The sequence below is a fragment of the Podarcis melisellensis genome (assembly GCF_964234715.1).
Source record: "Podarcis melisellensis genome assembly, chromosome: Z".
In the NCBI taxonomy this organism is placed as follows: domain Eukaryota; kingdom Metazoa; phylum Chordata; class Lepidosauria; order Squamata; family Lacertidae; genus Podarcis; species Podarcis melisellensis.
The window spans coordinates 12,197,389-12,223,757 of record NC_138547.1 but is presented as its reverse complement, the minus strand read 5'-3'; the positions used below and the strand labels follow the sequence as shown (position 1 = coordinate 12,223,757).

Below are 26,369 nucleotides of genomic sequence, written 5' to 3'. Positions count from 1 at the left end.
CTGCTTTTTCACTCACTGAGCTGTAGTCTGGCAGGTGAAGCTGAGAGTCAAGGACTGTCCCAAAGTCATCCTCATGACTGCAACCAGGATTTGAAACCAGGTCTCTTTTGCCTAACTCTTGCCAATGTTCTACCTGTTACACCACCCTGGCTTTCCAGGACCATGGAAGAGGAGTAGAGCAGCCCCTTCTAAACACCCATGTCCCAATTTACCAGATATGCTTATGTGGCGGTGTATGCTCAGTTAAGACTTGGCTTGAAAAATCCCACTTGATGAGAGCAGCTTGCCGGGGGAGCTTAGCGCTTGACATTGGACAGACAAAACTCCTTTTTGTCCCGGCCGATTGTCTTCCAAAAGCCATCAGCTCACTAGACTAATGGCCGCATTCAAAGCCAGGATGGCTGCCCTTCCGTCTTCTCCTTGTGTAACTTTGCCAGAGTCCTTGGAACTTGCCAAATTCGGTCATGCCTGCTTAGCTCGCTCGACTGATTGTGCCAGAAAAGAAAATAAGACACAGATGTATTTGAGCGCTTTGAGATGCCAGTAAGAGAGACAGCTAATGGCTTCATTTCGACCCTCCCCTACCAGCTGGGCACAGGTGGGGGGGATAATGAGGTGCCTCTCCCTAATCAAACTCAATTATTTACTACTCTCCATAACCACAAAGACATTCATTCTCGCCTTGAAATATCAAACGGACGTTCCAACCTCTGCCACCAGGTATTTCTAAACAAACTCTGGTGGCTGCTGGTTTGCCTTGGCAGGACTTTTCAAGAGAACAAAGTTCGGCAAAGTGCTTCCTGCCAATGCATGCCATGCCAGAACTGGCAACCACCAAGCGGGGCTCTGTCATTGTTAGCTTGGCTGACCATGTTGTATTCAAGAACAAATTCAGCACAATGCACGGACAGGCTTCAGACATCAAAAGCAGCAGTAATCGGCAAACAGAGGCCTCAATGGCCCTAACTCGTTTGCTGACGCGGAAGCTTCAGATGGCACAGAATGAGCAACTGCTTAAGAACCTAAGAGCCTGCTGGATCAGGCCAAAGGCCCATCTAGCTCAGCATCCTGTTCTCAGCAGCCAACCAGATACCTATGGGAAATCCGCAAGCAGGACCTGAGCACAAGAGCCTTCTCCTCTTCTGTTGCTTCCAGCAACTGGTATTCAGAAGCATTCCTGCCTCCAACAGTAAAAGTAGCTTTATTATATCAGTTTTCTAGTGTCTGGTCATGAGGTTGTTGTTGTCTTTTTGCCTATACGGCCTAAGCAGCTCAGGCCCCAATGTACATTCAAGTCTGCCTTCTGCTGAACCTCTTGCAAATCTCTTAGGCCTGTTGAAAATGCCACTGGGCCAAGTTTTCAATCTCTGGATCTATCAGAACCTTATGCACTTAAACACACACTCACACACGGCTGGCAGACCAAAGCCATCCATCCTCCCCACCCACCGCCCCTTAGTTACTTCTGTCATTTCAAGACAGACACATGGAAAGCCTCAACTTCTCCCCAGACACAGTCCCTGCCAAGGGAGAAACAGAGTCAGATTTGCAAGCACTGAGTTATGCGGATGACGTTCGTTCTGTCCTTAGGGCCAGAAACTCTTCAGGACAGTAAAATGTGTGCAGCTGAAACAAAATGGAAAGTACAATTCTGCATACAAACACACACATATGCATGGAATCTACATATATGTATGTATATATGCAATGACGACAAAAAGAGCCAGTGAACAAGCAATGAGCATATGGATGGAATTTGGAATACATTTAAATCCACGCTCTTGGGTTTTCCAGCACTTGAGCAAATGATCAGTCCTATGAGATTTAAACCCCCATCAGTGCTGTCTTTGAATCGGATGCCATGGCATGCTTTTGTCCTTCAAAGCAAGCCCATTTAGAATCAGATTCTGAAATGGAAGCTGGTGTGTGAACCTATGAGCAGGTTACATGGCTTTAAAAAAAAATAACAAAAATATTAGAGCATTATTTTTGGTAAGTAGAGAAAGAGAGTACACAAGAGCTTAAGATGAGACTGCTGATCAGGCCCATCTAGTCCAGCATTCTGTTCTCACAGTGGCCAACCAGATGTGTGGGAAGCTCACAAGAGCACAATAGCACTCTGCCTACCTGTGATTCCTAGCAACTGATATTAAGAGGCATACTGCCTCTTACAATGGTGACACGGTGCCTCTGACAATGTATGCTGCCCCAAAGGTAGGAAATAAGTTAATAGTAAATTAACCCTGAAATATGGAGAGCAGCATCCTGGTGGTCTTGAGGAAGACTATGGCTGTTTCCCCTGAGCAACCTGTTGAGTATTGAGTATTTATCCTGATCTGTTTGCTGGGAGATTAGTTGACAACTGACTATTTAATGAGGATTTATCCCAATCTGTTTGTGGGGAGCTTAGGTGCTGCCGCATCAGAGTGTTATCCCATGCTTCCTAGTGCCTTTGCCGTCACTATTCTTTAGTGCAAAAAAGTCAGCTCTTTTGGGAAAGCAGACTTGTTGTGCGAGTTCTGCCAACCAACCATAGTAACACCATCTCAGTTTGCCAGTCAGTGTAGGACTGAATCCCCCCTGAAAACAGTGACTGTCTGGAAGTGTCCCATGCACCAAGATTATTAAGGAAATAAAGAAAGAGGGATAGAGAAGGAAGGGGGAAGATGTTGTGCAAACTCACATCCGGACGAAGAGGGACTGCTTGGCTGCCAAGCCGGGCGAGGAGTATTTCTCTACCAGTGCCAGTGTGCTGAAGCCGAACTTGTGGATGGGCTCATTGCAATCCAAGGGTGGGAAGTCTGTGTCAACCTCACCATCGTCCTCAGCAATGTGGAGGCAGTAAGCGCTGACATTTTCACTGCAGCAAATGAAAGGAAGAGTGTCTCAGGTTGAGGTTTAATAAATTTGTATATTGCTTTCCACTATAAAAAAAAAAAAGTTTAGCAAGGGAGAAGGCAGCTGGTTTGCACTCAGTAATGATCAGCAATTTCCCCCTCAAAGGTACTTTCAAGTGTACAGAGTGCTTGGATGTTTTATTTTGCCATTATGGTTAATAGCCATGGATAGACCTCTCTGCCTTTTACAGACCCCTGAACTAATGGCATCACTGTTTCTCGTGGCATTAGGAGCTTCCTGTTTCAAATTTCACCTCTGGCACAAATTCACTATTTATGGTGGTAATGATGCTGACCTACACTACAGGATTGTCATAAGGAGTACTGATACAATGTAGAGTGTTCAAGGTACTTCACATAAAGAACTTCACAGAATTATTATGTGATTTAAATGATTAAAAAATAATACTCATACTGCAAGGGTCAGAGAAGGGGAGACAAATGGATAATATGCTTATTGGAAATGGGCAATACTTCAAATTTTCCGAAATGATCCAACACCAGATAATGTCAAACTGTATGCACTGTTAAATGCATTCCCTGCTGAAATACTAGAGGCTCCATCACCACTGGCATCCTGCCGGCTTTTAAAGACACACCTTGTTTACACAGGCATTCCTTTGATCTTTCAGCCAGAGTCTTCTGTTCTAATTGCTTTACTGTTTTAACAGGATTGTTTTATTGCACATTTTAATTATAGGTATGTGTATTTTAATGATTGTGTCATTGGTTTTATACTTATAAAGCAGCTTAGAAGCCTATATTGGTATTAAGAGGCATATAAATAAATAAAAAACCTAATGGGTTGACTTACCCGCTGCCTTGCGGGACATCTTCAGGAGAAGAAAGGGCAAAGAAATAAACCCTACATAAATACAGAATGGAGTCCCTAAGGCAGTTGGATGCTGTCTTATACGCCTCCTTCCAGCAATTTCTGTAGCCCAGCTGGTGCCAAATGTATTGCTCTGCTTTCCTTTGACCATGCCAGCGATGCTGGGAGGGAGGGTCTTGTTATCTCGGGAACCTAGGACCTTCATGCACACTGCCCAAGCTTGCACCCTGGAGAGGTCACTTCAGTGCTGCTAACAAAGCAAAAACAATGCAGGAGGCAGCAGTTATGAGTTACTGGTCTCTGCAGCCACAGCAGAGCTGTGATTCTCCAACACTTTGACTTCAGCCCCAGAGGCACAATCCATTATCTCTCAAGACAACTAGGTTGTTTCCAACCACTCAAAAGTAGACCCACTGGAATAAATGGATTTAAGTTAGTCATGTCTATTATTTTCAGTGGTCTACTCTGAGTGGGACTAGCATTGGCTACAAGCCACTATTACTTTTTAATTACTCTTTTTATTTATTATTTTTTAAAAAAACTCTTTTCCGATCAATCCACTGGTTCTCTGTCGCCAATTTACCAGTATTCTGTTTCATTCCAGCAAGGCATGGAAGATCTGCCTAAATGTTTGGCGTCTGGCAGGAGGGATTCTAAACTCAGCTGGGTGAATTTGGAAGTTTTAATTGCTTGACTGATGCTTAAATTAATTAATAGCAAAGCGCATGCTAATTGTTTAATTGGTCGCTTGATCTATATAGATCATTTTTGTGTGTGTGGAATTAAATGAGTTGATTTACAAAGTTTATTGATTGGATGCGACAGTGAATTATTTCACTGACTACCTGATTTGCAATTTTCCCAATTAATCTGCATACCTTGGGTTGGAACTCAGCTCACCCAAGAGTGCTTACTACGGGTGATCCATCCGCACACTGTCATGGCTAAAGTATTTATTATATCAAACAAGTAATAATGACACATTAAATTTAATGTAACCTGCACGTTGGATAAACTGATGGTTAACGAGGAAGTAATCCCACTCTGTTGGCCTGTTGTAAACATTACGGTTTTGTTGCAGGGGCATTTGAAGGACTTGCTATTACTTTTTGTAACAGTTTACATGGAGTTCAAGAGGACAGGGGTACAAAAAAACCACATTGGGATCAAAAAGTAATAGCAACTGCAAAGATCCCCACACTGGGATCAAAAAGTAATAGCAACTCATCAACTGCTCACAAAAGATGGCTTTTATTATGCAATGGAATTTCAGGAATGTGAAGAAGGTTGAATCCTGGAGGAGAAGAAACACACTCTAAACACAGAGGTTAAGGGGAATAAACCTTTAATACAGGGCCAGGCACCGCTGCTCCCATTGTAGCAAGTCAATCAAGTCACTTTTACAATATTTAAAAAATATATATTTCAATGGTATAATAATAATAATAATAATAATAATAATAATAATAATAATAATATTTATATCCTGCCCACCCCAGCTGAAGCTGGGCTCAGAGCGGCTAACAATCCTGCCTAATGATGGAAGCAGATATGTATAGGGCTGGGGTGTGTTTACATCTTGAACTGGGACTCCCAAGCAATCAGGCTTAGGCACTTCCTGTTCTACCTCTGCTCTGTTCCTGCCGCAAGTCTAGTAAGTAGGGCTCTATGGTTCAGGAACACCACCTAGACTGCAGTACCAGGATGTCTGGTCACAATCAGCAGATCTCCAAGGGCCAATCCTGAGACACCAGGTTCTATAAAGCCTCTGTACTTTTGCCCTCACTCTGAGTTAGCTTATCTGTGAAGCGATCTCTGGAGGGAGGACACTCCCTATCCCCTTTGTGCACTTTCCATGTCTTTTGATTGTGGGCAACTTTTCAAGCACAATAAGAAGCAGCGCTCCTCAGTTTTATGTTAGAAGTTTGGGAACCACAGTCGTGAAAGAGTGGTTAAAAAGCCCATTGGACATGAATATGTAAGCAGTGTCGGTGACACTGAAGTAGATATGATTTATCTTTTTTAAAAACAAACAAACAAGACACCCAAAGAGGGAGAGCATCTCAAAATGATGATTCATTTATACAACACTGGCTTCATATGCTTGTCATTACATAGAACCCAGTAATTTAATTGAAAGAGAAATAGATATAGATGTATGCATAGCTTGGAAGGAAATATTGATAAATGTGGAGGTGTTCCAGCAAGATTTATCTGTTAAAAAAAAAAATATTGATGTGGAAATCCATTTCATTATGCAAAAGTGGCTGGTGGGGGGGGGGGAGAAAGAGAGAGAGAAGGATGAGAGGGAAGGGATGGAGAAGAAAGCAGAAAAAGAAAGGGCCTACTTGAGTTTGGGTTCCCGTCCTTCACTCGTGTACTGCCAGCAGATGAGCCCAATCAAGTCATGCACCTTGGCATTGGCGATGGTCACCACAGTCATGGGCTGCAGTTTGTCCTGGTTTGTGTGCAGCGGGAGGTAGACATCAATGATTTTGGTTGCAGTGGTGCCAATATGGCCCTGTCAGGAGAAGAGATTTCAATATACATATATATAGAGGGAGGGAGAGACTGACAGATAGACATGATTTGGCAAGGAGTGACTAGACAAAACAAAACAGAAAAGGTTGCTTTCCAGCTCAGGGTGGGTGACTGACATGTATGGTTGTCTCATGGTTATCTTGTGCTTGAAAAAGACCACAGTTCTGCAACCTAGATTCTGCGATCCAAATTCTGCAGTGAAAGATGGACCCTGCAATGTGCATGAATTATGTATACCTGAGTCATGTTTCACATAATTTTTCCTGCTTTTCCTTTTATGCAATAGGAATACGGGAACATACAGACATAGGAAGCTGTCTTATACCAAGTCAGACCATTGGTCCATCTAGCTCAGAAATGCCTGCACTGACTAGTAATGGCTATCCAGTGTTTCAGACAGAATTCCCTTTCAGCCCCACTTGGAGAAGCTGGGGATAGAATCTGGAGACCTTCTGCATGCAAAGCAGGTGCTCAACCACTCTGCTACAGGCCTTCCCATATACAGTGGTACCTTGAGTTACAGACGCTTCAGGTTATAGATGCTTCAGGTTACAGACTCCACTAGCCCAGAAATAGTACCTCGGGTTAAGAACTTTGCTACAAGATGAGAACAGAAATCGCACAGCAGTGCGGCAGCAGCAGCGGGAGGCCCCATTAGCTAAAGTTGTACCTCAGGTTAGGAACAGTTTCAGGTTAAGAATGAACCTCCAGAACGAATTAAGTTCTTAACCCAAGGTACCACTGTATACCATTTGGATATCCACATACAACTTGCCACTTCCACAGATAATTCCAGAGAAGTAGGTAACTGGCTGATAGGACAACCGCAATTCCCCAGGTCAGAGGTGGGGCCGCCACACAGCACAGTCGCCAGCTGCCTGTGCTGTGTGCCCCCTGCCTGGCCTGCCCCACCTCCCACACTATACCTCCCGTTGCTATGAACTAATGCAATTGCTTCCCACTCCTGTTTTCCCAGTCCTCTCCTCCCAGGCATATTTTTTCAAGTAAAACACCACCACCCCTGAATTTAAAACACCCAAGTTTAAAGCCCACCCTCATTAAAGCAATAATCTTACCTCAAGTGGGGCTGGTCCACATGCTCGCTCCACCCCCAAAGGGATGACCCCCTTTGGTGTCGCCCCTTCGGTGATGGCCCCATCCCCAAGGCTGGCTGGCTTTATAGTGCTGTTGGGGCACTTTAAGCTGGGTCAGCAGATGTTATCAATGCAGCCTTCCTGCCCAGGCTCTTAACCCCAGCACTACTCTCAGCAGCATGTCTGCAGGTCCAGACAGATTGAGGTCCAAGCAGAAGCAGGTATGAGAAATATATGGCCCTCCAGATGTTGCTGAACAACAACTTCTACCATCCCTGGCCATTTGGCCATGCCTGGTACGGTTGATGGGAGTTGTAGTTCAACAACATCTGGAAGCCCAAGGGTCCCTCATCTGTTTTAGCTTAACCAAGCAGTTTTATTTACTGTGACAGGACCCTCGCTCTAGTCTCTAGTTAAACAAATAAATTTATCATTAACAGTTTCCATAACCACAGTGTGCTTCACAGAAATTCTACATCGCAAAATATATGAATAAATTAAAATGCTAGGTCACTGCCTCCAAGGAGCTTGCATTATACAGATTCTGACAGGGGGGAGCAGAAGACAAGGAAAGGAGCGGCAAGTGATTAATGTCTGAAAGTGCAGAAAGTGCATTCCTTCGTTTCCTGCCGACAAAGAAGTTGCATGAATTAACATGTCATCAACAGACAGTGAATCACTTTCTCTCCAGCCCCGCTGCCCCTGCACCCTCCCCTGAAAAGCCAGGAACCCATCCCTTGCTCTATCCAGGATGCCAAGGGAATACTGTAACCGGGAACAACGGATTTATGATTCTTATTTATATCATTCTAATGTTGGAAGGCTCAAGTTGAAAATTGGGCCTTCGCTGCTTTATCATCGTTAATCTTTTCTATGGAAAGATGACGAAGACAGTGCTGGGGCTGCTGAATTGCTGATGTGCATATACACCAAAGGATTTGCAGTGCTAAGCACATACATTTACCTTTCTAAAAAAAACCCATATTGCCAGGGAGAGAACAGAGGGTGGTGACTATGGGCCTTAGCCACTGTCAGGGCTGGGCTGTGGGCAGTGGCACTGAATTGGTAGGGGTTCTGGAATGAAGGGCATGGGCTCTTGTTAGGCTTACTGCGTCCTCTCCAAACCAACTGTCCTGAAGCCAAGGAGCTGGAGCAGAAGGAGAAGCCAGCATTGGATTTATTCCTCAGCCCAGCCAATCCAAGGGTCTCTAACTGCTTACCAACTTCCTGCAAGGTGGGTTAGGCTAACAAACAGTGATCAGCCTAAGGTGATCCAGTGAGCTTCATGGCTGACTTAAGGATCTGAAACTCTGGTCCTCCAGGTCTTAGGTCAGCACTCTAACCACTACACGACACTGTCCCTCTCATGAGTCAAGTACTGGCAAACTTTATTAATAGGTTTGGTAAGAAGCCAGATGGGAAATCCATTTAGTACACGGGTGCCCACTATTTGGCGTTTCCTTCAAACCTGCCAATAAATCCAGTAGGCGTAAAAGGGACAATAAAAGTAACATTGTCCTGACCTGTCACCTGTGGCACAGTTAATTTGTCAAAAAATTATTTCATCTTGAATTATTTCATCTTGACACCAGACGCAGCCTATATAAAGTAAGTTATCAGGCACATTACATTATATAATGAGAATCGACACATTATATACACATAGGAGTGACAAATGGTGCCTGAGGGTCATGGCTGAAAATCCCACAATTTTTTTTAAAAAAATTTTTTTTAAATGTGCACAGTATTGCCATTGCAGATCTTCAATGAATGGAAGTAACAAATAAAGGAGAGTGTGGAGAGTTTTTGCATGCTCATGTGTCAGAAGGACTCCCACCATGAGAGGAGTCAGCAGTCCTGGCTTCCAGTTACTGATGAACGAAGGCGGAAAGGAGGATTCTTTCCAAAAGCTTCAATGTTTAGATTTTGCTGCTGTACATATGCAAATTGCTGGCTTAAGGCACTTCAGGCAACACACATAATTAATCCTAAATACAGCTGCAACAAAGGCAGGTGCTGTTAACTCCCCAAGCTTTGGATGCTGATCCAACACAACCCCTCACTATCCTATATATAGGAATGGGGTGGGCACCACTTAGTGCAGCAAGTGTTCCGCAATCTCTCGCTATGCCTAGTAGGCAAAAGCCTCCTTTCCCTTCTGCTTTGGCACCTCCTAGACGTAGATGAGAGGCATCCAGGCCTGGGAGAACTGTCAGGAGCTCAGCCTACTCTCGAGTAGGACCCTGGCAGAGACACATGCCCAACTGGCATGTTCCCTCCCTCCCGGTCGATCATTCGGGAGCTTCAAAAGCTTTCTTCTGCCTGAACATCACAGCGACCAATGGCAACAGACATCGGCACACTTAGGGATCTGCAGAGTCTTTGCAGCTTGTATAACAGACCTCAGCAACTCAGCATTTTGGCTAATCTACTTTATTTACATATAAACACACACGGAGCACTGCAACATGGCTCCCTCTCTCTCTAGCATCAGACGGCAAAGAGAATGAACAAAGGACAATAGTCCCACTTCACGGAACACATTAACACAAACATCCTGTTGCCGTCACTTCCCACTCTGTGGAGTCAAAACATACACAGTCATGTGAAAGACAACAATCACATGACTGCAATCATGGAGCAGGAATTCTAACAAGAACATTCCCCTATGGAAAGGCCGGGCTGTTCCCAGTGTATGATGGTGCCAGGGTGGGTGGCACAACAGGCACTGTGAATGCCTGTTGTTGCAGAGATAGCTATGCTCTGCCTCAAAAGTCAGAGGCAGCAATACTTCTGAATACAATTTGCTGGAAACCACAGGAGGGGAGAGAGCTCTTGCGCTCGAATCCTGCTTGCTGGTTTCCCACAGGCTGGCCCCTGTGAGAACAGAATGCTGAGCTGGATGGGCTGGTTGCCTGATCCGGTACGGTCCTCTTACGTTCTCATGAGAGCAGATTGAGGGACCCCTCCCACTAGGATCCTCACTATCAGGCTGCCCCAGTCCCAGCAAAGACACAGATATCTGCTAGAGTCCTCCCCTGGGTCCTTGGCAAACCCTCCATCTGTATCATCCTGACTCAGCCAGCCCATGGCACTAGTATGGTGGAGTGGTGAGAGTGTCTGACTAGGACCAAACATTCCCACTCATCTATTACACTCCATCTCTCAGACAATCCTACCTACCAGGGTTGCTGTGAGGATAAAATGGGGAAGGAACTGCGTGCATCAGAACAAAGTAGCATTGCTGTGATCATGATGAGCTGAAACTCAGCAGGTCTAGATCTGGTCTGTGTGTCTGGATGGGAGACCACCTAGGATCCCAATATTTATCTTAGGTAATTTATCTTCTGCCTTTCCATCTGAAGAAACTCAACAGCGTCTCACAGAATAAAACAACATAAAAACACTCTTCTTCCCTACAGTTAAAATACAAATTACAATAAAAACAAATGAGGCAGACATAATAGAGCAGAGAAAAATCCACCAGCCAGATAAACTTTAAAAGCCTGCCAAGAGCAAGCAAGCCTTCAGGAGGTGAGGATCACGTAGGATGAACACCAAGTGGATCTCCTCCAGCAAAGGAGTCCCCACATTCACCGCTGTGAATTCCAGGATGGGTGAAAGACAGGATATAAATGTAATAAATAAATAAAGTGTTCAGTCACTTTTAATTGGGAGAAAAAGGGGGAAAGGTGTGCCTTGGCTTATCAGAAGCTGAGAAAAATGAATGATGTTATGCAATTGTATCAGCATATTTTATTGAACATATAATTGCTTATGCATTTACTTTTTCTTGAAAACCTACTCAAAATTATTTCAAAAAGAATAAGCTGAGAAACGCTGATGCAGTGTGTGTGTGTGAATTTGCAAGAATATAAAGATGTGATCCACCACCCACTGAGAAAAACTGAAGCTCTCCCATTACTGGTACGGAGGCAGTTGTGTTGTAGTTCTCCAGGGTCACAGGGGCCAATGACCTGTGACTATTTCTACCGCAGGGTTCCTGTCTCCAGCATACTAGAGCTGCCCGATCAGCATGAAAGGGAAGTTTTTTAGCCAGGATATGCTCCAAAACTAAACTCTTAGAAACCCTGAAAATACAAGGTTCTTCACTTTCAAGAAAATGGTGTGCAAGCTTTGTAACACACAGTGGTACTTTGCATAAAACACAACGAAAGAAGATATTGGAGTGCCGGATAACTTCAAATCATTTGCTCATATATGTGCACAGAAAATAGTAGATTTCACTGAAAGGCAAGACTCTGAGATCTGTTCAATGCATACATTACAGTCATACCTCATGTTACGTTTGCTTCATGTTATGTTCTTTCAGGTTACGTCCCATAGCGACCCAGAAGTACTGGAAAGGGTTACTTCCAGGTTTCGCCGTTCGCGCATGCGCAGAAGCGCAAAATGACGTCATGCACATGCGCGGAAGTGGTGAATCGCAACCCACGCGTGCGCAAACGCGCCGCTGCAGGTTGCATTCTTTTCATGTTGTGAACAGGCCTCCAGAACCCATTCGCAACCAGAGGTACCACTGTATTATCATCATTATTATTATTACTACTACTAATATTATATTATTTTAGAAGGAGTGTGGATCTGAATGGGCATGGCTATCATGACAGGACTCCACACTTCTGTATTTGCCACAACACTACTGAACACAGGGGTGTATATATCCTCAAGTTTCATCAGATTATTTCAAGCACCTGAGAGGCTTCACCACTGAGGCCCCCACAAAGGGGAATGGTTAAGACTGCAACAAGGATATTGTGTGTTCTCTTTCCACTGCCTTCATTAGGATTAGGAAGCTCATCTAACATTCCCAGGTTTTAGAATTATAAAACACCAAATTCCACAATGACGACAGCAGCCAGGAAACAATTTAGACACTGGATCCGGTCTGTCGGCCTCACAGAGCAGTTTCAGGGACGGCTATTCAATCATTTTATAGGATAAAATCAATACGTGTTAAATATAAAACCAGGCTTTTTTTTTTAAAGACCTATAAAGAAGAGTTACCAGTTTTAGACTTCATCCACACAATAAAAGGAGTTCTTAGGAGATTTAATGCTAACTCCTAATGAAAATCCACAGGAGAATGTATTCATTCTCCATTCTGCTTTCCATTACACCTATCAAGCTAGAGCATCTCAACAAGAAAAAAGGGTTCTATCCAACTAGATTCTACTCAGGGTAGACCCACTGAAATTAATGAACCTATGTCACCTGTGAGCACTGACTTAAATAGGTCTACTCTGAGTGGAACTAACATTGGGTTATATCCAATGACATAAGAAATCAACAGCCCTCTTAGGATGGGAACTGTCGTACAGAAGACATATGAGGGCCTTCACAGAGACCATGAAGAACGACCAGTAAATTTTTGAAAGTGTCCTGCTCTGTCATAGGTACATGCAGCTCCCACCATTGGAACGCTTGTTATCTGAAATCTCAGTTATTTGAATGCAAAGAATTAGACCCAAACTTTGCCACCCAAACGGCTGATTCAGATTCAGAACAGCCAGAGTTTGCCCACTTCCTAACTTTTTGGTGTTTTGCTGGTCGGTGGCAGCCATTTTTATCAGAAAGCATGGAGGAAGCTGGGGGGGGGGGAAGATTGGTAATCAGTTTTGCCTTTGTTAGGCTTCTGGTTGCCAGTAGTTCCTGGCAGAAGCGTGGAAGGTGGGCGGGGAGAAAGACTGGACAAATCACAGATTAGGAATGTTTCCATAGGAAATAATGAAAACCACCAGCTCATTATGCGAATGCCCACCAGGAACTATTTCCTGGGAACGCACTGTGTTTGGAAAGTAAGACCTGCATGTACACAGTGCTGGGCAGAAATGAAGTAGATTTATAGGCTTGTCATACGTCCTGGCAATCCCAGACACGTCCTCTTTTGGGGGTTTTGCCCTCGGGTGGGAAAAATATTGCGCCTGGGAAGGGAAGTGGGAGTCAACAGACACTCAAGGAATAGTTTCGGAGAAAAAGGTTTTATTTCTACCATCCATGAACTGGTAGAAGGAGCAAGTGTGATAAGTCACAAAAAGCATGCACGAAATTCACAGTCATGTGCACAAGCATATATACCCCTTTCCAGTTCCCTCCTCCTTTCTCCTCCATCAGGAGTCCTCTGAGCATGAACAGAAAGCTGTCTTGGGACTCTTGGACTCTTGGCACCCTTCCCAGGAAAGGGTTTCAGAGTGTTCAGACATGTTTCAATCTCTTCTTCTGGCATGGTTCCCGGACAGAAAGTAAGTTGCAATGTGGTTCTTTAGCAAGGCCAGAAGGCATCAGAAAGGCCTGAGAAACAATGGACTGTGTTCCCTACCTTTGTTGCAATCTTTTTAGTTACAGCAAGCGGAATGTTTCTGATGCTTAGCTAATGCCTTTTAGCTGCTGAGAAAAATGATTTTGAAAAGCTCTGAGAAGCTTTGAGCCTGCTTTGGTGGGGGGTGACTTCGGGCCTAGGTGAGGTCACCTGTCCTCACCTTCCTTCAGGGGGGGCCATCCAGGGGGAATTTTTATATTTTAATGGAAATATTTGGGGTTTGGCGTTTTTACAGTGGTACCTCGGGTTAAGAACTTAATTCGTTCTGGAGGTCCGTTCTTAACCTGAAACTGTTCTTAACCTTAGGTACCACTTTAGCTAATGGGGCCTCCCACTGCTGCCATGTCGCCACCGCACAATTTCTGTTCTCATCCTGAAGCAAAGTTCTTAACCTGAAGCACTATTTCTGGGTTAGCGGAGTCTGTAATCTAAAGCGTATGTAACCTGAAGCCTGAGGTACCACTGTATTTATTTAGGCCTTGGGCATGGGCTCCAATGGCTCGTGCTGCTCTGCATGCTACAGCTGCTGCCAGCCCGAGCCGGGAAATGAGGTGCACAGGCGTGGCAGTGGCCCCCGCACGCCTCTTTCCCCGGCTCGGGCTGTCCTCTTTTTTGCTCTTCAAGATATGGCAACACTAAAAGAGAAAGCTCTGGAAACAAAAATGGTGGCAATAACTAGCTCAACAAGAGCACAGGACAGAACAAATCGCAACTAGGCCCAACAAGCTCTTTTAACTCATAGAGGAAGTTCTCAGCCATGATGCTGAAGCAGAGGTCAGAAAAACCCAGGGGGAAGGTGCTTGCTCTGCCTTTTGGCATATGCTCAGAGGGGGGCTGCCTCTCTACCTGAGAGAAGGAACAGGGGGCCACCTCCTCTGGAAAGTTCTAGAAAGTCCTTCACAAGTTCCTAGGATCAGGCATGGCCTGGGGGTGGAAGCAGAGGAGCCGAGGAGCAGTGGTGCTAGCATCGCCAGCCTTTCCTCCACTGGGCTTCGCTTTAGCATGCCAGGGAGGTAAGGGCAGCCTTTGCAGGGAGATGATCCTCGCAGCGCTGGCCATGCTGGCGGTTTTCTGGAGCGGGAGGGCCAGAGCTGCTGGTTCCAGCACAGGGTTCAGCAAACTTACCGCGCCTCGGGCCAGCGTCTCCAGGGCCGATTGCACGGCGGGGCAGAGGGCGGGGGAGCAAGTGCCCATACGTGTGCGCACGTTATTTCCGGCGCACTTCTGGGTTGCAGGAGCACCGGAAATAGCTTGTGTGCGTGTGCACAGGCCTCCAACGCCCCGGATGTGCACTGGAAATAATGCTTGCACATGCGCAAACAACGCTTGCACATATGCACAAGCTATTTCCGGTGCTCCTCCAACCTGGAAGTGGGCAGCCGTGCAGCACAGCGCCGGTAAGAGCGGGCGACGAGGGAGGGTCGCTGAGGGCCAGATAAAGGAGTCCCTCGGGCCTTAACCGGCCTGCGGGCCTTAGTTTGGGGACCCCTCTTCCAGCACATCACTTGGGGCTGTGCTATGATAGCGATGGCCTCTCCTCTCCCCTCCCGCCTGCTCTCCAGCAGCTGCTATGTGTGGCAAAAGGGAGGAAGCCAACAGCAATGGCTATGGAGAGGCTCGGCTGGTTCACCCTCCTCCCAGAGCTCAGTGGCGGTTCTGGAGTGGGGAAAGCAGGACATTCCCAGATCCAAAGGGAAGCCAGCAATGTTTCTGTGAATCCAGGATATCCTGGTAGAATCAGGGAAGGTTTTTTTTTGGGGGGGGGTCCTGCAAGAGGCCCCATTGATATTGGCATCCAGCCGGCTCTTGAAGACACACCTGTTTAAGCAAGTGCCCTCCTCAAATTGAACTTCCTGATCTAACCATTGCAATATAGTTGTTACGTCTTAAATAGGCTTCTCTTGTTGTTGATTTTTATAATGGACATTTTTAAGGTTCGGATGGAATTGTTCTATTGTGTGTTTTAATCATGTGAGGATTTTAAATTTCTATGAACAACATAGAAGCGATTTTGGCATGTAAGCAATGTATAAATTATAAAATGGGAGTGCCCATACTTTGGAACTCCCTGCCTATTGACCTCAGGCAGGCACTTTTACTGTACTCTTTCTGGCACCTGCTAAAACCATTTTTAGTTAGGTAAAGCTATCCAGATGTGGCTTTTACTTATTGTTGATTTTAATTGTTTCTGAAGGTTTTAAATAGTTGTTTTTAACTGCTATTTTCACTGATACTTTTATTGTTTCATTCTTTTTTAAATTGCTTTGTTTCTCCATATTTTTTAATAATCAAATGGTATATAAGTACTGTGAAATAAATTAATATGGGATTGCTCAGAAACCACAACAGTGGTTTTTTTAATATAAAAAATAAACATTTAAATTTAATTTTCCTATAAAGCACCACAAGAAGCCCCTATGCAACTAGCGTAATCCCCATTCCCCTCATGAGAATAAGACACAGAGGTTAGCCAAATATACCCTGCCATAATTGGACATTCGTTGCCAGAGGTTGCATGTTGGAATCTGTTTCTAATACACTTATTATACAACCATATCAAATTTATACAAAAATGATTTTTCAAAATAATTATACAAAATAATTTTCAGTTTTTCATACATTTTATACCCTTAACTGCTTGGTCAGCTTTTCTATGAAAGGCAAAGTCCAAACCTTTTGTCTCCACACAGACAACTACAAACTACTGAAACCCAATAGACGAAATACGATCAGTTCTTTATGCAGAAGATCCTTCTATTCATCCTTAAAAATAGTGAATAAGGCCAATTGTGCCATGCATGGAACAAAGCTTGTTTTGTGATCCAGCTTATTTCCTGAAGGACTGTGGTTCATAATGTATTAACAGTACTACGCATCCATCACTTATGGTACCATCGTTCCAGCACATCCACAACATCTCCAGTACAGTGATGATGCTTCAGCACTGGTCCAGTTACAAACTTGGGTGTGTGGTGTGTGTGTGTGTCAAACATGAAGTCATTCTGCACCGGTCTTTCATTTTGAAGGCAAATAAGTTGAAGGGTTATTGATTTACTGATTTAACCAATGCTCCCCCAGATGTTGCTAGGCTCCAACTCCCAATCATCCCTGACCATTGGCTATGCTTGAACTGTATGTAGTTCCCAGTACTATCTAGAGGGCATTGCCTGAATTAAGGCAATGATGTCTGACTTACCATATTTTTCCATGTATTTTGGGGGACTCAGGTTTAAGAAAATGGGGGGAGATGTATCCGTGTGTAAGATGCCCCCTAATTTTTACATTATTTTTTAGGGGGGAAACTTAGTCTTATACACGAAAAAGTACAGTAAAGTGTTGAAATGCCTTCCAGGTAGCCATTCCAATTGCCTCATGTTCATGATGCAGGACAGAAGCGTGTCTATGTTCATCTGCATAACGGCCCAATACACTTTGGCACCTGAGGCAAACCACAAAATGGCATCCCCACTACCACCATAGAAGAAGGGTAAGCAGCTCCTATTTACCAAGAAGTCAGTGTAAAGGCGGTGTGAGGGGTACAGCTGAGTAGGCAGCAGCAGGTGGTGGCCAGAACTGCTGCCCTTGTGGATTGTGCCTCCTGAGGCAGTTGTCTCACTTTGCCTCATAGGTGGGCCAGCCCTTAACACCTCCCCAGTAGCACCTAAGACCTTATGATGGGGCTCTGCTCTACCTCCCCTCCCACATCAAAACCCAACCCCAGTTCAGTCACTGGAGGCTTATTTTAATCCCAAACACAGCAGCAAACACACACACGGGGGGGGGAGTAATGATTAATTTGTTAATAATAATAATTTACCACATTTTCTTGTACAATAGAGTTCAGTGACTAAATGTTATATTACTTTAAGATTAGATGGCCTAATGATATATAATGCAAAAGATTTTACTGAATCGTTATTTAGTGAGTCATAAAAACCTCTTAAAAATTAATCTTTCACGCACATCCAGCTTATCCAAAGTTAGCATTTAATTAGATGGCCTTGGTGCAAATGAGCATACTACTTTATTTGCTCAATCAGTATATGTCTCTCCAGTAATTAGAATTAATTCAAGTCATTGACTCACCTCCTAACAAACAATGTAAAACATTAGGCGAAATAGAAACAAATGGACTTTTGGGGGTGTGTTCCCCCCTTTCCTTAATGCAAAAGGCACCCTTCCCCTTGCTTTTAGAGGGCAGAAAGGAAACACCTTTGTTTTCTAGTTTCAGGATCAAACAGGAAAATAAAATAGAACCTAGTTTCTGCCCTACAAAAAGTAGTTCTCACAGGGCTCACAAGACAAACAACCCCCAGCCAAACACTGGGTTGCATCCAATGAGGAAGTGTGGTTTAGTGTTGCGACCAGGGTTCAAATCCCCACTCAGCCATCAAGCTCTCTGGGTGACCTTGGCCCAGTCACTGCCTCTCAGCCTACTCTACTTCACAAGCAGTGGCGTAGCGTGGGGGGTGCAGGGGGGGCCGGCCGCACCGGGCGCAACTTCGGGGGGGGGGGGGACGCACTCGCACTCGCAGCTCTCTGCCCCTACCTGGCTCACTCTCCCTCTCTCACTGCAGTGCTGGCTGTGCGAATCCGATCCGAGCCGCCAGGTCGCCGCCCACTGTGGAGGGGGTGGGTGCCAGGCGTGCGGTGCGGAGAGAGAGCGAGGGACTATCTGGGGGAGGACAGTGCAGCGGCCGCCCAGCGCAGTGCTGAGCGCGGGAGAGAACCACACCAGACCAGACCAGGCAGCAGCAAGAAGAAGCTGGCAACGACGGCAGGTTAGGGGTTAGGAGGCGCAAATTACTTGCCTTGCCCTGGGTGCTGACAACCCACGCTACGCCACTGTTCACAGGGTTGTTGCAGAGATTAAATGAGGAGGAGGAGAACCATGTACACTACCTTGAGATCCATGGAGAAAAAAGTGGGATATAAATGCAATAAATAAATCTCCCATTCAGAGTAGATCTACTGAAATTAATGGACATTCCTAGTTGGCTCAGTGAGATGTAAACTTGCTCCTGCTTTCCATTATTCCTGCCCAGGAGTGTTTGGGATAACAAACAAATAAGCCCTTGTATTCAAATGTTGTGGGCATAAGTCAACCAATTCATACTCACAAGTTACTCAAACCCATTGATTCTAATGAGTCTACTCTGAATATGACCAATATTTGGATATAATCTTATAAAAAGTGAGTTTAGTTTCAACCTGATTACAGAGATGTGTTGTTTTCTTCCAAATTAAATCTCACAAAATCCCATTCTTAAATCATGAAATGTTGCATGGAGACAATGGAATTACCTCACCTGAGAGGCAGCCACTTCTGGACTTTCATACAAATTACTGATCAGTGCAAGTTTTCTAAGAGAAGGAGGCAATCCCGAAGCACTGACTCATGCAGAGAAGCAACAAGCAACATCCTCTAAGGACAGGCAACTCTGCTGCCCTGCTGGACTGCAATACTTAATGAAGCAATCACACCCGACATAGAATTACCAACCCCAGCTCAGTCTGATTGACAATCCAGAATAGTGAGAAGCATGCAGAGTTGCAACAGACAGCCTCCTCTCATCAGAGGAATATTTCTTTCTCTTTCTTTCTTTCTTTCTTTCTTTCTTTCTTTCTTTCTTTCCTTTCTTTCTTGTGACCTCTTAGTAGTTATTACAACACATGTCTAAGCCACCATATATGGTCTGAAAGCCATCATGCCCAAAGGGCAAAGCTGCCTAGTGCTGCTGGACCATGTCACCAAGTTCAACCCAGAATAGCGTGTTGAAACAATGCTTCATACAATGGATCACCCATTTATCTCGCCGTTGTAGTAAAATCCCATTAACTTTCTCACTTAATTTATCTCATTTGCGCTGTCACTGCTCATAAAAATTTAACCCAGTAATTTCCTGTTATGCAAAGCATAACACAGTATGAATATTTAAATACAATGTAAATACAGACACCCCCTTGCATTTTGGTATTCTAAATTGTTGCCTTCACTTAGTGGCATTTCTCTTTCTCATTCACTCCCCCCCCCCTTTCTACCACCCCACACTATTTTTCAATTAGAGGCCCAGATGTTTCGGAAGCTCCAATAGGCAACAGCAGTTATGAGGGATGCTTTATCTGCATTGCAATGATGACTCCAGCTTCAGCCCCAGGCTGCATTAACATACTCATGTTTTATTCCTAGATTTCCCTTCACATACACACCAAACCCTCATCCTAATGTTCCAGTTAATTATTATACCACATAAAGCAGACTTACAGCACTCCCCCCCCCCAAATCTCCACAAACTGGATGTCCTTTTAAGCTAGCTTCAGTCTGATCCATGCACCTCAAACAAGGGGCGGGGGGGGGGGACGGGACAGCAAAGGGAATATATCAAAACAGCCAGGAATTTAGTGAACCTAAGCAATCATAGAAGAACTATATGCAACATGGAATATAAACAAGCATGCGCGAACACACAAACAAACAAACAAACAAACAAACAAACAAACACATCCATTCATTCTAGTCACACTGCAAAACGAATGTCCAAAAACTCAAGAGCTATATCAGTGAATGTTGATAGCCAACAAAATGAGATTGTTAGCATTCACTAGTGTGTGTACACGACAAGCAGGAACATACACCAGTCAATGCCAGCACTCCAAAAATTTGTCTCAGACTGTCAGCGTTCATATGCACATGCCAGGATTCATCAAATCTCAGACATCCACTGTAATTTTATATCTGTTTACCTATCACAGAACATTTTTATTGGACACACAGTTTTTATTACATTTCTGCTTTCTTAAACCGCCTTGACAACAGGCGAGACAGACATGAAGGAGGGAGATTTTTAAATCTGGTCCATCAGTGCAGCTGAACAAATCACTTTAGGAACAACATACAATGCAGCAAGCATAAATAACTGAGAGGCCAGAAATCTAACCCCATAAAGCAGCAGAGCAAAGCACTCCTGCTAATTAGTGTGCATGTTAATAATTGTTATCCAAGGGAATTGGGAGGGTCTAAAGTCTAGAGGGCACTGGTGTTGGTGCCAGGTCAATGTCCCTTGAGGTTCACAGTTAAGAGGGCCAGCACTGGGGAGGTCCTGTCTAGGGTAACACATACCTAGCTCCCAGAAACAAGGCAAACAGTGATGACCTCAGCAGATAAGCAGATTCACAGAGAAGGTGGTTCTTCGTTAATTCTAAAAAATTGTGAATGAAGGCCAATTGTGGCCCCACACAATGTTGTATTTCTTACTCATACCCAACATATCAATGGTTTCTGATGCAACATTATGTAAAGTGGATGTCTGTAAGCAGCTAAGATGGATACACACACACACACACACACACACACACACACACACACACACACACTTTGATTTTCAAACAGAATCCATTCCAGAAGTCCGTTTGACTTCTGAAAAGTTTGAAAACCAAGGTGTGGCTTCTGATTGGCTGCAGGAGCTTCCTGCACTCAATTGGAAGCCGCCTTGGAAGTTTGGGTTCCAAAGAACGTTCGCAAACCGGAACACTCACCTTCGGATTTGCGGCGTTCGCGACCCAAAAAGTTTGCAAGGTGTTAGACAACCAAGGGGTGTCTCGCTCTGTGTGTATGTGTGTGTGTGTGTATAAAATATCCCAAGCTATAATATATCCCAAGCTCAAAGTAACAGATGTAGCTCTCTCCATCCTCATTTTATCATCACAACCCTGTGAGAGCCATTAGGCTGAGAGAAAGTGACTAACCCAGGGTCACCCAATAAGCTTCTAGGCCGAGTGCAGTTTTGAACCCTGGTCTCCCACTCTTTTATAAAAGCACTAGACAAATTAATGAAGGAGAGGTCTATTGATGGCTATTAGCCATGATGGCTTTGCTCAACCACCACAAATTGAGACAGCAATGCTTCTGAATGCCAGTTGCTGGAGACCTTCCGGAGGGGAGAGTGTTCTTGTGCTCAGGTCCTGCTTGCTGGTTTCTCATGAGCATCTAGTTGGCCACTGAGAGAACAGGAGGCTGGACTAGACAGGTCATTGCCTGATCCAGCAGGGCTCTTCTTATGTTCTTAGGTCTTACTCTGACACTACTGCACCATGCAGGCTTTCCAGACCACAGTAGTTTATGTGGTTAGTTAAATGGGGGTAACCATACTCTGCACTCAATAAAACAGGAAAGGATAGTCTGGTTTAGGAGAACTTATTCACATTTCACTCCCTTGTTGAAGACTATGATTTCATTAAGCAAGCAAAGAAGGAAGCAAACAAACCCAGCAATGAAATGTGACAACCAAAAGCCCTCCTCTTTATAAATTAGAACAACACAAACATGCTTAGAAACCTGACATGTGATCCTTTAACAAACAGATGCTGTTAAAAAACAAGAAAGATAGATGTGCTCTCACATACCCTATGTTGCAAAATGGGCTCCATATCCCAATGTTACGCTATTTGCAGAGAGCCGACAGCTTAAGTTCCTTGAGGACATTTGCCAACCTTTGCCGGAGCATTTTTTAATACATCACCATGTCACTTTTTAATGTGCCCCAATCTCCTAACCACATGGCAAACTAACAGGGATTTTTAAAATATGGGCTTTATAGCTTTGTGCCTGTGATTAATTAAATAAATAGCCTGCGTTTCACAAATCATCCTTCTAATTAGTCTAAGCCAGACATTCCCCCCGTTTCCTTGGCACGGGGCTGCCATCTGAAGCTTCGCAGAAGGGCAGGAGAGCGCTCCTGAACTCGCTGGCAAATTTGCGCTCTCTGGAGCGCATGCACGCATACATACACACACACACTGTCGCCGCGTCAGCCATGGCTGGCATCGTACCACATGGCCCCCTCAGGCAGAGAGGTATAGTCTTCGCAGGTGCTGCAGTCAGCTGGAATTTGACTCCAGCTGCTCGCCAAAGATGTTCGCCTTTAATTATTGTCCCTGATCCTGGAGGAGAAGATGCAGGTAACAAAAGAAATGATCTTGCTATCTTCTAAAAAAACTAGCCTCAGCTAGTGGAAGTGGCGACGCGATGGTAATGATAAATGTGGTGGGGGGGAGGGAGGGAAGACTACTAAAGAGTTTGAAAAGGACAAACTGGGAAGCTTCTCCCAAGCTGCCAGAGGTCTTTGCCTATCCAAGCAGCCTGACCCACTAACTTATGTTAATTTGCTGGCTTCAGAATACTGGGAGTTGCAATTCCTGGCTCAGCTGGCTCCCTTTGTCTTCCCTGCTATGTGCACCTGGCGCGATGGCAGCCACTGACCATCACTGCAATCACACCGCAGGGAAACCACCACAATCAGTGTATGGCTGGTGGAAAGAATGTCAAGCCGTGAGCCAGGAAGAACCGCCTTCTCTTCCCCAACAATTCTTTCTTTAGCTTGGAGAAAAGGCAAATAAGTGTAGAAACAACAGAAGGCCTAAGAATGGGCAACCCTGAAAGCCAGGATCCAGGGTACCTTTTTGCATGACAAAGATGCACTACAACAGGGATGGAGAATCTGCAGCTCCTCCACATGTCGTTGGGAGTATACTGCCTGTCATGCCTGACCGCTGCCCATGCTGGATAGGGCTGATGGGAGTCAAACACCACCTGGAAGGCTATGGGTTCCTAGAGGAAGGAACCATTGGCTTGTTCTTAGCGGTGCTTCAGCACCCTCAGAGTTGATAGCTAGAGAGCACTACTGCAGCTTCCAGCTCAGCAAGAATCAGGTGACACCCAGAGACCAATAGGATTCCACCTGGCTCTATAAAGTTGAAGCTCCGGCCTGCCTCCTTCAGGGTGAGAAATCTGGTTAAAGCCATGCCACCACACCCCTCATGGAGCAACTTGGGAGTGACTTTCATTGTTTAATTACGTGTTGTTTAAAGTACTTTATTTTGTCTTGTCCTGATCCTTCCAACATTCAGCTTCATTGGATGCCCATGAGTTAGGAGAGAAAATTATCCATGAAATGCATAATTTTATAAACTTCTATCATGCCACCTCTTACTCACCTTTTCTCTAAACTATAAAGTTGCAAATGCTGCAAACTTTTTTCTTCTTTTTTGGCTCTCATTTTCTGGACCTTTTTGAAACTCTACAATCTCCTTTTTGAGGTGAGGTGAACCAATAGCCACAGGTTCCCCTTACCTGCTAATGCCTCACAGAACCCGAACAATGTTATCTAATTCCAGCATTGTTTGCAAAAATCCCAGCAACCAGCTGGCACTAAATAATCCTTTGCCATGCTCCAGATGTTTGGACTGCAACTCCCATCAGTCTCAGCTAGCAACATGTTGGTGAAGCCTGCACTGGATTGCCCATCAGAAATTGTCCACCAGCCCATCAGGGAAGGAGGGTCTGCTGTCATACTGCAACTGCTCTTTGTGCAGAGATCTCATCTCAGCGTGCATTTCATGCCCTGGGATAAATCCATTATCTTTCCTGGATATATTTTTTAAACTTTTTGAAATCTTAAAACAATGCCATCACCTCGAGTCCTTGGAGAAAGGACGGCTTAGCAATCTAAAAGAATCAATAATGATTTATGAAATTAAAACAAGAATATGAAGCTAGATTGTAAACCACGTCTCGCCTTTTTTTCTTTTTTAAAGCACCATCTAAAATACACTTAGAAGATTTGGGTGTGTGCGTTCTGTCTCTCTTTCTTTATATAAGTCAGGAATTTTATACTTTTGCTAATAAAACAATTCAACCTTTCCTTTGGCTATTTAGAATGTTGACTTACGAACATGTTTTCATTTTGAACAATTTATAATTAAGTGAAGGATAATGACATTAGACCAAAGCTTAAAATCAATTAAATTGAATAAAACGCAATATGATTCAAGCAGAAGATTAACTAGACTGTCACATAAAATTGTATTTTTAAATTTTTTATTCTAATTAAACATGTTCTAATTAAATGACCGCTGCTTTGGAAATACTCCCCCTCTCCTCCCCCCTCCAGCTCATCAGTATCCATTCCAAACCACATATTCATTAAAATTATATTCTATACCTCATTAGAAATGGACCCTTCTTCCCCTTTCTCCTCAGTGTTTTTGATAATGCTTTGTGGTAAGCATTACGATTTTGCATATTTCAGGCAAATATTCAAACCCTCCCCCTGCCCCCCCAATTATCTGTTTAGGAATAAATGTTTAGGAAGTGCCAGCTTATTGTTTGCAGGATTTTAAAACATGTGAAACTGAACAAATCTATTAAAGTATGACTCGTGCAAGATGGACTGGGGTGGTATTATCATCATCATCATCATCATCATCATCATTATTGTTGCTGCAATGAATGTCTAAAATAGTAAAGTAAGTTTGAGTAGTACACCCAATAAACAGAGAAAAATTATTATTGTTGTCTCACATGAATCTGCAATTACTCAATGGGGAAGATGGGCAGCAGCGTAAGGACAAAAAAACCCCAAACAATCACACAGAATTAACAAAGAGAACTCACGGCCACAAAATATGGGGAATGGCTGCTAGCTTAGGTGGATTTTTTTTTAATGAACAAAAGCATTTCACAAATGACACATCAAGTCATGGTTATCAGCAACAAGCTATGGGGAAGGGTCATAGCTTTGTGGCCAAGCATCTGCATGGCGTGGAAAAGGCTCAAAGTTCAGTCCCCGATATCTCCAGGCTGGGTTGGGAGAGAACCATGCTTGAAACCCTGCCAGTCAGTGTTGACAATATTGGGCTAGATGGGCCAATGGTCCTGAGGAAGCTTCCCATGTTCCTAATCAAGCCCTGTGTCAGCACCAGGCATACTTGGGCATTTGCCAAGGCCCACAGACCTTAGCAGGGCCCACTGGGACAGATGCCTTGCCTGTTGTCCTGCTAGTGGCCACTGTCATTTGGGCACCCCAGCCCTCTCCAGTGCCATTGCTGGGCAAGTCCACTCATGACCACCAGGGGCTCCATTTGGAGGATATTTCACACCAGGGACTCGCTGAACCAGAGGCTACCAAGCAGCAGCCCAGTGAACAGCACCAGAGTCAAGAATTTCACAAGCAGCTTACTCCCAAGGAAACAGGAGCCTCCCACTTTACAGTGCCAAATCAAGGGCAGAGAGAATTTAATGCCATGTGGGATGGAGCCACAAGGAGTGAAAGTGAAGCACCTCTGAAGTCAGAGCATTGGGCCTTTAAGAACCTGCAGTAGTCCAACAAAGGAGATGAACTAGAGGCAGAAGCTTGAAAGGCCTTGCTTGGTTCGCCTATAGTCCACTTTGGAGCAAGTGCTTCACTTGAAGCTCTCCATGATACTGAAACAGCTGTCCTGCAGAGTCAAAGTGTGGCAGCACATGCCTGGCATAGCCTCAAACAAGACAGTGGTTCTAGAGCAGGACCTGATAAGCAGAAAAACTTCAACTTCATATCTCCATGTGATAGTTCATGCCATAGCACAGCTTTTTTTTTCTTGAGGGGGATTCTGGGGAAGGAGGATCCAGAAGCTCTTTTGCGCAAGTGAGAGTGGATGTAACACCATCGTGGGAAGACCAATGCCTAACTTGGGCTGGTTTATGACAATTAAATGTGGTTTTAATGCACAATTTGCAAATGACATCTAAGCGCACCCTGGGAAATCTGCAAAGGAGGGAACTGGTCACAGAAGCTCCACATTGAAAAGGAGAGGGGCAAATTGTGACGCTGCAATTCAGAGTACAC

At 44.5% G+C, this 26,369-nt stretch overlaps 1 protein-coding gene across 10 annotated transcripts in view; it reads right to left on the bottom strand.

Moving 5' to 3' along the window:
• MAPKAP1 (MAPK associated protein 1) overlaps nt 1–26,369 on the bottom strand; it is a 187,172-nt gene that overhangs the window by 98,743 nt on the left and 62,060 nt on the right. For all 10 annotated transcript variants that reach the window (XR_014164469.1, XM_081896475.1, XM_081896477.1 and 7 more), the window contains exons 5-6: nt 6,078–6,250; nt 2,684–2,860 (exon numbers count right to left, since the gene is read on the bottom strand). Coding sequence is in view for 9 of the 10 variants with exons in the window: in XM_081896475.1 (XP_081752601.1) it covers nt 2,684–2,860; nt 6,078–6,250 (350 nt within the window). In the remaining variant the exon portion in view is untranslated. The remainder of the gene's footprint in view (nt 1–2,683; nt 2,861–6,077; nt 6,251–26,369) is intronic.